This window comes from Phyllobates terribilis, unplaced genomic scaffold (assembly GCF_046119375.1).
Source record: "Phyllobates terribilis strain yellow unplaced genomic scaffold, ASM4611937v1 Scaffold_1__5_contigs__length_1240528914, whole genome shotgun sequence".
Classification (NCBI taxonomy): domain Eukaryota; kingdom Metazoa; phylum Chordata; class Amphibia; order Anura; family Dendrobatidae; genus Phyllobates; species Phyllobates terribilis.
The window spans coordinates 611,920,068-611,934,176 of record NW_027362761.1 but is presented as its reverse complement, the minus strand read 5'-3'; the positions used below and the strand labels follow the sequence as shown (position 1 = coordinate 611,934,176).

Below are 14,109 nucleotides of genomic sequence, written 5' to 3'. Positions count from 1 at the left end.
GGCTCAGCTCCATCTACCTGATGACTCTCCGGGATGTTGTGATTCTCCTCTGGACAGTCCTGGGGATACAGAGGACGGGGACATCTCTCTGGGGGATTTCTCCATCTGGATCCATCTGTGGAGACACAGAGACTGAATACATGACCTGCCGTGTATCTGTCTATATATGAGACTCGTCTCTCAGAACCGGTAATTCTATGTTTATGTATCAGGGAATAAATTACATTGTTGTGGTCCTCACCCCCGATACCAAGGACCCAGCACATTGTGGGCCTCAAGTATGAAGTGATAATCAGCGAGGCCAAAGCCTAATGCTCTCTGCTCTGCACTCGGAGGATGAGGACCCTGAGGAGAGGGACAGAGAAGACCCTCGTCAGTCAGATGAAGGAGCCGTACTAAGAAACACAACTTCTCCAAGATTCGTCTCCACCAGGGATGGAACCACAGAGGAGCTGGAGAAAGCGCCACATTTCTATCCATCGGTTTCTTCTCTCCTAATTCACTGTATGGAGATTGGGAGAAGGACGGTGACCATTTACCAGTGATTGTATTTGAAATCTTATGATGTCACCATGAGGACACGGCCTCCCTCCTGGACAGGATCCTCTGGGATTACTAAGAGAAGAGAACCTGCCGTTCTATTAAAAGAAGAGATACCGCGTTTTTATTCTTCTTTATCCTCTTCACTACCTTTGACGTATAGGTACATCCAGGCAGCACTGACAGGTACACAGACCTCAAGAAGTGAATTTATTTCAGTTCTTCAATACAAAAAGTGAAACTCCTATATTATATAGAGTCATTACACGCAGAGGGATCTATTATATAGAGTCATTACACGCAGAGGGATCTATTATATAGAGTCATTACACACAGAGGGATCTATTATATAGAGTCATTACACACAGAGGGATCTATTATATAGAGTCATTACACACAGGGGGATCTATTATATAGAGTCATTACAAGCAGAGTGATCTATTATATAGAGTCATTACACACAGAGGGATCTATTATATAGAGTCATTACACACAGAGGGATCTATTATATAGAGTCATTACACGCAGAGGGATCTATTATATAGTCATTACACACAGAGGGATCTATTATATAGAGTCATTACACACAGAAGGAATCTATTATATAGAGTCATTACACGCAGAGGGATCTATTATATAGAGTCATTACACGCAGAGGGATCTATTATATAGAGTCATTACACGCAGAGGGATCTATTATATAGAGTCATTACACACAGAGGGATCTATTATATAGAGTCATTACACGCAGAGGGATCTATTATATAGAGTCATTACACACAGAGGGATCTATTATATAGAGTCATTACACACAGAGGGATCTATTAGAGTCATTACACACAGAGGGATCTATTATGTAGGGTCATTACACACAGAGGGATCTATTATATAGTCATTACACACAGAGGGATCTATTATATAGAGTCATTACACACAGAGGGATCTATTATATAGAGTCATTTCACACAGAGGATCTATTATGTAGAGTCATTACACACAGAGGGATCTATTATATAGAGTCATTACACACAGAGGGATCTATATTGTAGGAGTCATTACACACAGAGGGATCTATTATATAGAGTCATTACACACAGAGGGATCTATTATATAGAGTCATTACACACAGAGGGATCTATTATATAGAGTCATTACACGCAGAGGGGATCTATTATATAGAGTCATTACACACAGAGGGATCTATTATATAGAGTCATTACACACAGAGGGATCTATTATATAGAGTCATTACACACAGGGGGATCTATTATATAGAGTCATTACAAGCAGAGTGATCTATTATATAGAGTCATTACACACAGAGGGATCTATTATATAGAGTCATTACCACACAGAGGGATCTATTAAGAGTCATTACACGCAGAGGGATCTATTATATAGAGTCATTACACACAGAGGGATCTATTATATAGAGTCATTACACACAGAAGGATCTATTATATAGTCATTACACGCAGAGGGATCTATTATATAGAGTCATTACACGCAGAGGGATCTATTATATAGAGTCATTACACGCAGAGGGATCTATTATATAGAGTCATTACACACAGAGGGATCTATTATATAGAGTCATTACACGCAGAGTGATCTATTATATAGAGTCATTACACACAGAGGGATCTATTATATAGAGTCATTACACACAGAGGGATCTATTAGAGTCATTACACACAGAGGGATCTATTATGTAGGGTCATTACACACAGAGGGATCTATTATATAGTCATTACACACAGAGGGATCTATTATATAGAGTCATTACACACAGAGGGATCTATTATATAGAGTCATTTCACACAGAGGGATCTATTATGTAGAGTCATTACACACAGAGGGATCTATTATATAGAGTCATTACACACAGAGGGATCTATTATGTAGAGTCATTACACACAGAGGGATCTATTATATAGAGTCATTACACACAGAGGGATCTATTATATAGAGTCATTACACGAAGAGGGATCTATTATATAGAGTCATTACACGCAGAGGGATCTATTATATAGAGTCATTACACGCAGAGGGATCTATTATATAGAGTCATTACACGCAGAGGGATCTATTATATAGAGTCATTACACACAGAGTGATCTATTATATAGAGTCATTACACACAGAGGGATCTATTATATAGAGTCATTACACACAGAGGGATCTATTATATAGTCATTACACACAGAGGGATCTATTAGAGTCATTACACACAGAGGGATCTATTATGTAGGGTCATTACACACAGAGGGATCTATTATATAGAGTCATTACACACAGAGGGATCTATTATATAGAGTCATTACACACAGAGGGATCTATTATATAGAGTCATTTCACACAGAGGGATCTATTATGTAGAGTCATTACACACAGAGGGATCTATTATATAGAGTCATTACACACAGAGGGATCTATTATGTAGAGTCATTACACACAGAGGAATCTATTATATAGAGTCATTACACGCAGAGGGATCTATTATATAGAGTCATTACACGCAGAGGGATCTATTATATAGAGTCATTACACGGAGAGGGATCTATTATATAGAGTCATTACACACAGAGTGATCTATTATATAGAGTCATTACACACAGAGGGATCTATTATATAGAGTCATTACACACAGAGGGATCTATTATATAGAGTCATTACACACAGAGGGATCTATTATATAGAGTCATTACACACAGAGGGATCTATTATATAGAGTCATTACACGCAGAGTGATCTATTATATAGAGTCATTACACACAGAGGGATCTATTATATAGAGTCATTACACACAGAGGGATCTATTATATAGAGTCATTACACACAGAGGGATCTATTAGAGTCATTACACACAGAGGGATCTATTATGTAGGGTCATTACACACAGAGGGATCTATTATATAGTCATTACACACAGAGGGATCTATTATATAGAGTCATTACACACAGAGGGATCTATTATATAGAGTCATTTCACACAGAGGGATCTATTATGTAGAGTCATTACACACAGAGGGATCTATTATATAGAGTCATTACACACAGAGGGATCTATTATGTAGAGTCATTACACACAGAGGGATCTATTATATAGAGTCATTACACACAGAGGGATCTATTATATAGAGTCATTACACGCAGAGGGATCTATTATATAGAGTCATTACACGCAGAGGGATCTATTATATAGAGTCATTACACACAGAGGGATCTATTATATAGAGTCATTACACACAGAGGGATCTATTATATAGAGTCATTACACACAGGGGGATCTATTATATAGAGTCATTACAAGCAGAGTGATCTATTATATAGAGTCATTACACACAGAGGGATCTATTATAAAGAGTCATTACACACAGAGGGATCTATTATATAGAGTCATTACACGCAGAGGGATCTATTATATAGAGTCATTACACACAGAGGGATCTATTATATAGAGTCATTACACACAGAAGGATCTATTATATAGTCATTACACGCAGAGGGATCTATTATATAGAGTCATTACACGCAGAGGGATCTATTATATAGAGTCATTACACGCAGAGGGATCTATTATATAGAGTCATTACACACAGAGGGATCTATTATATAGAGTCATTACACGCAGAGTGATCTATTATATAGAGTCATTACACACAGAGGGATCTATTATATAGAGTCATTACACACAGAGGGATCTATTAGAGTCATTACACACAGAGGGATCTATTATGTAGGGTCATTACACACAGAGGGATCTATTATATAGTCATTACACACAGAGGGATCTATTATATAGAGTCATTACACACAGAGGGATCTATTATATAGAGTCATTTCACACAGAGGGATCTATTATGTAGAGTCATTACACACAGAGGGATCTATTATATAGAGTCATTACACACAGAGGGATCTATTATGTAGAGTCATTACACACAGAGGGATCTATTATATAGAGTCATTACACACAGAGGGATCTATTATATAGAGTCATTACACGCAGAGGGATCTATTATATAGAGTCATTACACGCAGAGGGATCTATTATATAGAGTCATTACACGCAGAGGGATCTATTATATAGAGTCATTACACGCAGAGGGATCTATTATATAGAGTCATTACACACAGAGTGATCTATTATATAGAGTCATTACACACAGAGGGATCTATTATATAGAGTCATTACACACAGAGGGATCTATTATATAGTCATTACACACAGAGGGATCTATTAGAGTCATTACACACAGAGGGATCTATTATGTAGGGTCATTACACACAGAGGGATCTATTATATAGAGTCATTACACACAGAGGGATCTATTATATAGAGTCATTACACACAGAGGGATCTATTATATAGAGTCATTTCACACAGAGGGATCTATTATGTAGAGTCATTACACACAGAGGGATCTATTATATAGAGTCATTACACACAGAGGGATCTATTATGTAGAGTCATTACACACAGAGGAATCTATTATATAGAGTCATTACACGCAGAGGGATCTATTATATAGAGTCATTACACGCAGAGGGATCTATTATATAGAGTCATTACACGGAGAGGGATCTATTATATAGAGTCATTACACACAGAGTGATCTATTATATAGAGTCATTACACACAGAGGGATCTATTATATAGAGTCATTACACACAGAGGGATCTATTATATAGAGTCATTACACACAGAGGGATCTATTATATAGAGTCATTACACACAGAGGGATCTATTATATAGACTCATTACACACAGAGGGATCTATTATATAGACTCATTACATACAGAGCGATCTATTATATAGAGTCATTACACACAGAGCGATCTATTATATAGAGTCATTACACACAGAGCGATCTATTATATAGAGTCATTACACACAGAGCGATCTATTATATAGAGTCATTACACACAGAGGGATCTATTATATAGAGTCATTACACACAGAGGGATCTATTATATAGAGTCATTACACACAGAGTGATCTATTATATAGAGTCATTACACACAGAGCGATCTATTATATAGAGTCATTACACACAGAGCGATCTATTATATAGAGTCATTACACACAGAGTGATCTATTCTATAGAGTCATTACACGCAGAGGGATCTATTATATAGAGTCATTACACACAGAGGAATCTATTATATAGAGTCATTACATGCAGAGTAATCTATTAGAGTCATTACACACAGAGGGATCTATTATATAGAGTCATTACACGCAGAGGGATCAATTATATAGAGTCATTACACACAGAGCGATCTATTATATAGAGTCATTACACGCAGAGGGATCTATTATATAGAGTCATTACACACAGAGGGATCTATTATATAGAGTCATTACACACAGAGGGATCTATTATATAGAGTCATTACACGCAGAGTGATCTATTATATAGAGTCATTACACACAGAGGGATCTATTATATAGAGTCATTACACACAGAGTGATCTATTATATAGAGTCATTACACGCAGAGGGATCTATTATATAGAGTCATTACACACAGAGCGATCTATTATATAGTCATTACACGCAGAGGGATCTATTATATAGAGTCATTACACACAGAGGGATCTATTATATAGAGTCATTACACACAGAGGGATCTATTATATAGAGTCATTACACACAGAGGGATCTATTATATAGAGTCATTACACACAGAGGGATCTATTATATAGAGTCATTACACGCAGAGTGATCTATTATATAGAGTCATTACAATGCAGCTAATTTAATGAGAAGCACTAATATTTAAAATCCTGACAGTGCATTAACTAATGATTACCTTTTTGATAGATTTTTGCTAAAGGTATCTATTAAAATTTGTAATATTTAAATGTACTTTAATTATTTTATTACATTTAATACCCCTTTAATCAGTGAAATATATTCTGAAAACCCAAACACCTCAGCTGGAATTTATTTCTGTTTTTTTCAGCACATTATTTGGCAAAATGCAAAATTCATCTGGGGCATTGCATGGCCTATAACTCTCCGCACTAAGAATCACCCTCTCCTCCAGGAGAAACATTCCCCCTATAGAGAGGAGTGCGCGGTGATCCGACCTTCTCCTCCAGGAGACACATTCCCCCTATAGAGAGGAGTGCGCGGTGATCCGACCTTCTCCAGTGCGGAAAGTTCTGTGCTTCTCCGCCTGCAGAGCGAGTGGTGAATAGACGCGGGGGCCGAGAACTGCTGGAGCCTCCATGTCAGGCTCTGGGGGGTGATCGGCTCCACCACGCTCCATCTTTATCTCAGGACTCGTGTTTCGGGGTCTGAGGGACGGTCCGGTGCCGATATTTATCCAGGACTTTGCGATCAGTACGGAGAAAGTGATTTGTCACAAAGAAGAATGAATGGAGGAGACCAAGGAAGGTCACACAAGTGTCAGCCAAGAGGGAGGAGCCGGACGCCCGACCACGACTGATGACGACATTGAGCCGGCACCGATTCTGAGGGACGAACGAGCGACAGCGGATTAGGGGGAAAATCATCAGTAAATTAACCCCGACTCTGCTGAGTAACGATCAGACTCCGGTACCGAAAGAAATCATAGGAGAGAACGGACAGAAGCGCTGGGACATCTGCAGACAAAATGTGACCGATGCTCTAAGGAAGGTGAAAGATTCTGAAAGAAGCCGCCGAGGACGAAGACTCAAAACTGATGAAGACTAGGGATGGATGAACCCATGGATGTTTGGGTCTGGCTGAACCCTATAAATGGTACCTAAAATCAATCCCAAACCCGGACCCCTTTCAAATTAATGGGGGGCCCGAACATCCGGCGGTTCCCACGCTGTCATCTGTGTGACAGCGTGGGAAACACTGGTTGATCAGCGGTAACCTTACTGACGTTACCACCGGTCACAGTGCTGCAGTTCCCACACTGTCAGACACAAGACAGCATGTGAGGCAGCAGCTGTGACCGGCGGTGAAAAGGTTACCACTGGTCAGGCGTCGACTAATTACAACTACTCTCATCAGCATACGCCTGGCTTCGTTGATAGCAGTAAGAGCAGGCAATGCTGATGAGAGTATTCACCAGCCGGAGTCTGTGTATAATAAGAAATAGGTCAGTGAGATATATAATCAGTGCAGTGCGTGTGTACTGTACATGTATTTATTGAATAAATAATAAAAAAAATGTCGTGGGGGTCCCCTTTATTTTTACTAATCAGCAGAAAGCAGATTCTGGGAAGGGGCCAATATCCATAAAACTTCCCAGGCTAATATCAGCTCACAGATTTCTGCGTAGCCTTTACTGGTTATTAAAATGGAAGTACCCCCCCCAAAAAATGAAGTGGGGTCCTGCTATATTTAGTAACCAGCAAAAGCTACACAGACAGCTGGGGGGCATGGATATTGGCCCCCTCCCAGACTAATAACATCAGCCCTCAGTCTCCCCAGAAACAGCGCTTCCATTGTATGCGCGCGCCACTACTGGCGCTTAGTCTCAGCTCTTCCTGCTTCCAGCTTTGTAATGTCAGCGGACATCAAGCCCAGGGGTTATTAATGGAGAGGCGTCTATAAGACACCCACATTATTAACCCAGAAATCAAAAGTAAGAAAGACACACATAGAAAAAAAGTTGGTTAATTGAACAAAACACTCCCGGACAAATCCCTTTTTCCAATTTATTCACATGAAAATAAATAAAATCAAAGTTACACTCACTTGTCCGCCAATAATCTATGATGCTGATGTCCCACGACGAGCCCCAACTCTGCTACATCTGGTTGCATTGCTGAGCGGTGACATCAGTAATGTTACTGCTCAGCCCGGCAGCCAGATCACACTGTGCTGAGCGTGAGGACGCGGCTGCGTGCGCCCGGTGGGGACGTCATTAAGGTTACTGCCGGTCACACAGCCACGTTTTCCCTCTAAACTCAGTGTTGTTGCCGGGCTGAGTGGTAACATTACTGATGACACCGCTCAGCAATGCAACCAGATGTAGCAGAGTTGTGGTTCGTCGTGGGATTTTGATTTTTTATTTTTATGTTAATAAATGGAAAAAAGAGGGAATTTTTTGGGGACAGTTTGGTTCAATTAAAGGACTTCCTTCCTGTGTGTTTAGTAATGTTCACTACAGGTTTAGTACTGGGGGTGTCTGATAGACGCCTCTGCATTACTGACCCCTGGGCTTGATGTCAGCAAACATTACAAAGCTGACATCAACCCCAAAATATTACCCCGATTGCAAACGTACCACGGCGAGCGGGAAGAGCCGAGGCTAAGCGCCAGAATTACCCCATCTAATGGAAGAAAATAATCAGGGAAATGAAAGCTGTTATCAGAAAATATAGAGAAAACCAGAGCAAGTCTGGAGAAAAACCATCTATTATAGGACGAGGCCGAGAGACGTCATCACATCCACCGGAGCCAACAAGAGTCTCCTCTCACCTGGTGATGTCAGAGGCCGGAGCTCCTCCATCATCACCTCCTGGTACCGATCCTGGTGTCCTTCTAGATACTCCCACTCCTCCATGGAGAGATAGACAGCGACGTCCTGACACCTTATAGGAACCTGACAACAACGACACTGTCATCACCCAGAATCCTCCAGTGCTGTCCTGTATAATGTCCCAGCAGTCACCTCTCGGGTCATCACCCAGAATCCTCCAGTGCTGTCCTGTATAATGTCCCAGCAGTCACCTCTCCGCTCATCACCCAGAATCCTCCAGTGCTGTCCTGTATAATGTCCCAGCAGTCACCTCTAAGCTCATCACCCAGAATCCTCCAGTGCTGTCCTGTACAATGTCCCAGCAGTCACCTAACCGGTCATCACCCAGAATCCTCCAGTGCTGTCCTGTATAATGTCCCAGCAGTCACCTCTCCGGTCATCACCCAGAATCCTCCAGTGCTGTCCTGTATAATATCCCAGCAGTCACCTCTCCGGTCATCACCCAGAATCCTCCAATGCAGTCCTGTATAATGTCCCAGTAGTCACCTCTCCGGTCATCACCCAGAATCCAACAGTGCTGTCCTGTATAATGTCCCAGCAGTCACCTCTCCGGTCATCACCCAGAATCCTCCAGTGCTGTCCTGTATAATGTCCCAGCAGTCACCTCTCCGGTCATCTCCCAGAATCCTCCAGTGCCGTCCTGTATAATGACCGGAGAGATGACTGCTGGGACATCACCCAGAATCCTCCAGAGCCGTCCTGTATAATGTCCCAGCAGTCACCTCTCCGCTCATCACCCAGAATCCTCCTTTGCTGTCCTGTATAATGTCCCAGCAGTCACCTCTTCGGTCATCACCCAGAATCCTCCAGTGCTGTCTTGTATAATGTCCCAGCAGTCACCTCTCCGCTCATCACCCAGAATCCTCCATTGCTGTCCTGTATAATGTCCCAGCAGTCACCTCTCCGCTCATCACCCAGAATCCTCCAGTGCTGTCCTGTATAATGTCCCAGCAGTCACCTCTCCGGTCATCACCCAGAATCCTCCAGTGCAGTCCTGTATTATGTCCCAGCAGTCACCTCTCCGCTCATCACCCAGAATCCTCCAGTGCTGTCCTGTATAATGTCCCAGCAGTCACCTCTCCGCTCATCACCCAGAATCCTCCAGTGCTGTCCGGTACAATGTCCCAGCAGTCACCTCTCCGGTCATCACCCAGAATCCTCCAGTACTGTCCTGTATAATGTTCCAGCAGTCACCTCTCCGGTCATCACCCAGAATCCTCCAGTGCTGTCCTGTATAATGTCCCAGCAGTCACCTCTCCGCTCATCACCCAGAATCCTGAAGTGCTGTCCTGTATAATGTCCCAGCAGTCACCTCTCCGCTCATCACCCAGAATCCTCCAGTGCTGTCCTGTACAATGTCCCGGCAGTCACCTCTCCGCTCATCACCCAGAATTCACCAGTGCCATCCCGTATAATGTCCCAGCAGTCACCTCTCCGGTCATCACCCAGAATCCTCCAGTGCCGTCCTGTATAATGTCCCAGCAGTCACCCAGAATCCTCCAGTGCCGTCCTGTATAATGTCCCAGCAGTCACCTCTCCGCTCATCACCCAGAATCCTCCAGTGCGGTCCTATATAATGTACCAGCAGTCACCCTGAATCCTCCAGTGCTGTCCTGTATAATGTCCCAGCAGTCACCTCTCCGGTCATCACCCAGAATCCTCCAGTGCTGTCCTGTATAATGTCCCAGCAGTCACCTCTCCGCTCATCACCCAGAATCCTCCAGTGCTGTCCTGTATAATGTCCCAGCAGTCACCTCTCCGCTCATCATCCAGAATCCTCCAGTGCTGTCCTGTACAATGTCCCAGCAGTCACCTCTCGGGTCATCACCCAGAATCCTCCAGTGCTGTCCTGTATAATGTCCCAGCAGTCACCTCTCCGCTCATCACCCAGAATCCTCCAGTGCTGTCCTGTATAATGTCCCAGCAGTCACCTCTAAGCTCATCACCCAGAATCCTCCAGTGCTGTCCTGTACAATGTCCCAGCAGTCACCTAACCGGTCATCACCCAGAATCCTCCAGTGCTGTCCTGTATAATGTCCCAGCAGTCACCTCTCCGGTCATCACCCAGAATCCTCCAGTGCTGTCCTGTATAATATCCCAGCAGTCACCTCTCCGGTCATCACCCAGAATCCTCCAATGCTGTCCTGTATAATGTCCCAGTAGTCACCTCTCCGATCATCACCCAGAATCCTCCAGTGCTGTCCTGTATAATGTCCCAGCAGTCACCTCTCCGGTCATCACCCAGAATCCTCCAGTGCTGTCCTGTATAATGTCCCAGCAGTCACCTCTCCGGTCATCACCCAGAATCCTCCAGTGCCGTCCTGTATAATGACCGGAGAGGTGACTGCTGGGACATCACCCAGAATCCTCCAGAGCCGTCCTGTATAATGTCCCAGCAGTCACCTCTCCGCTCATCACCCAGAATCCTCCAGTGCTGTCCTGTATAATGTCCCAGCAGTCACCTCTCCGGTCATCACCCAGAATCCTCCAGTGCTGTCCTGTATAATGTCCCAGCAGTCACCTCTCCGCTCATCACCCAGAATCCTCCAGTGCTGTCCTGTATAATGTCCCAGCAGTCACCTGTCCGCTCATCACCCAGAATCCTCCATTGCTGTCCTGTATAATGTCCCAGCAGTCACCTCTCCGCTCATCACCCAGAATCCTCCAGTGCTGTCCTGTATAATGTCCCAGCAGTCACCTCTCCGGTCATCACCCAGAATCCTCCAGTGCTGTCCTGTATAATGTCCCAGCAGTCACCTCTCCGCTCATCACCCAGAATCCTCCAGTGCTGTCCTGTATAATGTCCCAGCAGTCACCTCTCCGCTCATCACCCAGAATACTCCAGTACTGTCCTGTATAATGTCCCAGCAGTCACCTCTCCAGTCATCACCCAGAATCCTCCAGTGCTGTCCTGTATAATGTCCCAGCAGTCACCTCTCCGGTCATCACCCAGAATCCTCCAGTGCCGTCCTGTATAATGTCCCAGCAGTCACCTCTCCGGTCATCACCCAGAATCCTCCAGTGCCGTCCTGTATAATGTCCCAGCAGTCACCTCTCCGGTCATCACCCAGAATCCTCCAGTGCTGTCCTGTATAATGTCCCAGCAGTCACCTCTCCGGTCATCACCCAGAATCTTCCAGTGATGTCCTGTATAATGTCCCAGCAGTCACCTCTCCGGTCATCACCCAGAATCCTCCAGTGCTGTCCTGTATAATGTCCCAGCAGTCACCTCTCCGGTCATCACCCAGAATCCTCCAGAGCTGTCCTGTATAATGTCCCAGCAGTCACCTCTAAGCTCATCAACCAGAATCCTCCAGTGCTGTCCTGTATAATGTCCCAGCAGTCACCTCTCCACTCATCACCCAGAATCCTCCAGTGCCGTCCTGTATAATGTCCCAGCAGTCACCTCTCGGGTCATCACCCAGAATCCTCCAGTGCCGTCCTGTATAATGTCCCAGCAGTCACCTCTCCGCTCATCACCCAGAATCCTCCAGTGCTGTCCTGTATAATGTCCCAGCAGTCACCTCTCCGGTCATCACCCAGAATTCTCCAGTGTTGCCCTGTATAATGTCCCAGCAGTCACCTCTCCGCTCATCACCCAGAATCCTCCAGTGCTGTCCTGTATAATGCCCCAGCAGTCACCTCTCCAGTGATCACCCAGAATCCTCCAGTGCTGTCCTGTATAATGTCCCAGCAGTCACCTCTCTGGTCATCACCAGGAATCCTCCAGTGCTGTCCTGTATAATGTCCCAGCAGTCACCTCTCCGGTCATCACCCAGAATCCTCCAGTGCTGTCCTGTATAATGTCCCAGCAGTCACCTCTCCGGTCATCACCCAGAATCCTCCAGTTCTGTCCTGTATAATGTCCCAGTAGTCACCTCTCCGGTCATCACCCAGAATCCTCCAGTGCTGTCCTGTATAATGTACCAGCAGTCACCTCTCCGGTCATCACCCAGAATCCTCCAGTGCTGTCCTGTATAATATCCCAGCAGTCACCTCTCCGCTCATCAACCAGAATCCTCCAGTGCTGTCCTGTATAATGTCCCAGCAGTCACCTCTAAGCTCATCATCCAGAATCCTCCAGTGCTGTCCTGTACAATGTCCCAGCAGTCACCTAACCGGTCATCACCCAGAATCCTCCAGTGCTGTCCTGTACAAAGTCCCAGCAGTCACCTCTCCGGTCATCACCCAGAATCCTCCAGTGCTGTCCTGTATAATATCCCAGCAGTCACCTCTCCGGTCATCACCCAGAATCCTCCAATGCTGTCCTGTATAATGTCCCAGTAGTCACCTCTCTGGTCATCACCCAGAATCCTCCAGTGCTGTCCTGTATAATGTCCCAGCAGTCACCTCTCCGCTCATCACCCAGAATCCTCCAGTGCTGTCCTGTATAATGTCCCAGCAGTCACCTGTCCGCTCATCACCCAGAATCCTCCATTGCTGTCCTGTATAATGTCCCAGCAGTCACCTCTCCGCTCATCACCCAGAATCCTCCAGTGCTGTCCTGTATAATGTCCCAGCAGTCACCTCTCCGGTCATCACCCAGAATCCTCCAGTGCTGTCCTGTATAATGTTCCAGCAGTCACCTCTCCGCTCATCACCCAGAATCCTCCAGTGCTGTCCTGTATAATGTCCCAGCAGTCACCTCTCCGCTCATCACCCAGAATACTCCAGTACTGTCCTGTATAAGGTCCCAGCAGTCACCTCTCCAGTCATCACCCAGAATCCTCCAGTGCTGTCCTGTATAATGCCCCAGCAGTCACCTCTCCAGTGATCACCCAGAATCCTCCAGTGCTGTCCTGTATAATGTCCCAGCAGTCACCACTCTGGTCATCACCCAGAATCCTCCAGTGCTGTCCTGTATAATGTCCCAGCAGTCACCTCTCCGGTCATCACCCAGAATCCTCCAGTGCTGTCCTGTATAATGTCCCAGCAGTCACCTCTCCGGTCATCACCCAGAATCCTCCAGTTCTGTCCTGTATAATGTCCCAGTAGTCACCTCTCCGGTCATCACCCAGAATCCTCCAGTGCTGTCCTGTATAATGTCCCAGCAGTCACCTCTCCGGTCATCAC

General features: G+C 44.7%; 1 protein-coding gene across 2 annotated transcripts in view; it reads right to left on the bottom strand.

Moving 5' to 3' along the window:
• Window positions 1–14,109, bottom strand: part of LOC141272579 (uncharacterized) — a 38,661-nt gene that overhangs the window by 9,471 nt on the left and 15,081 nt on the right. The window contains exons 2-3 of one of the 2 annotated variants that reach the window (XM_073683459.1): window positions 8,976–9,099; window positions 18–115 (exon numbers count right to left, since the gene is read on the bottom strand). In XM_073683459.1, the coding sequence (XP_073539560.1) occupies window positions 18–115; window positions 8,976–9,099 (222 nt within the window). The remainder of the gene's footprint in view (window positions 1–17; window positions 116–8,975; window positions 9,100–14,109) is intronic. The other variant, XM_073683468.1, reaches the window with a different exon arrangement.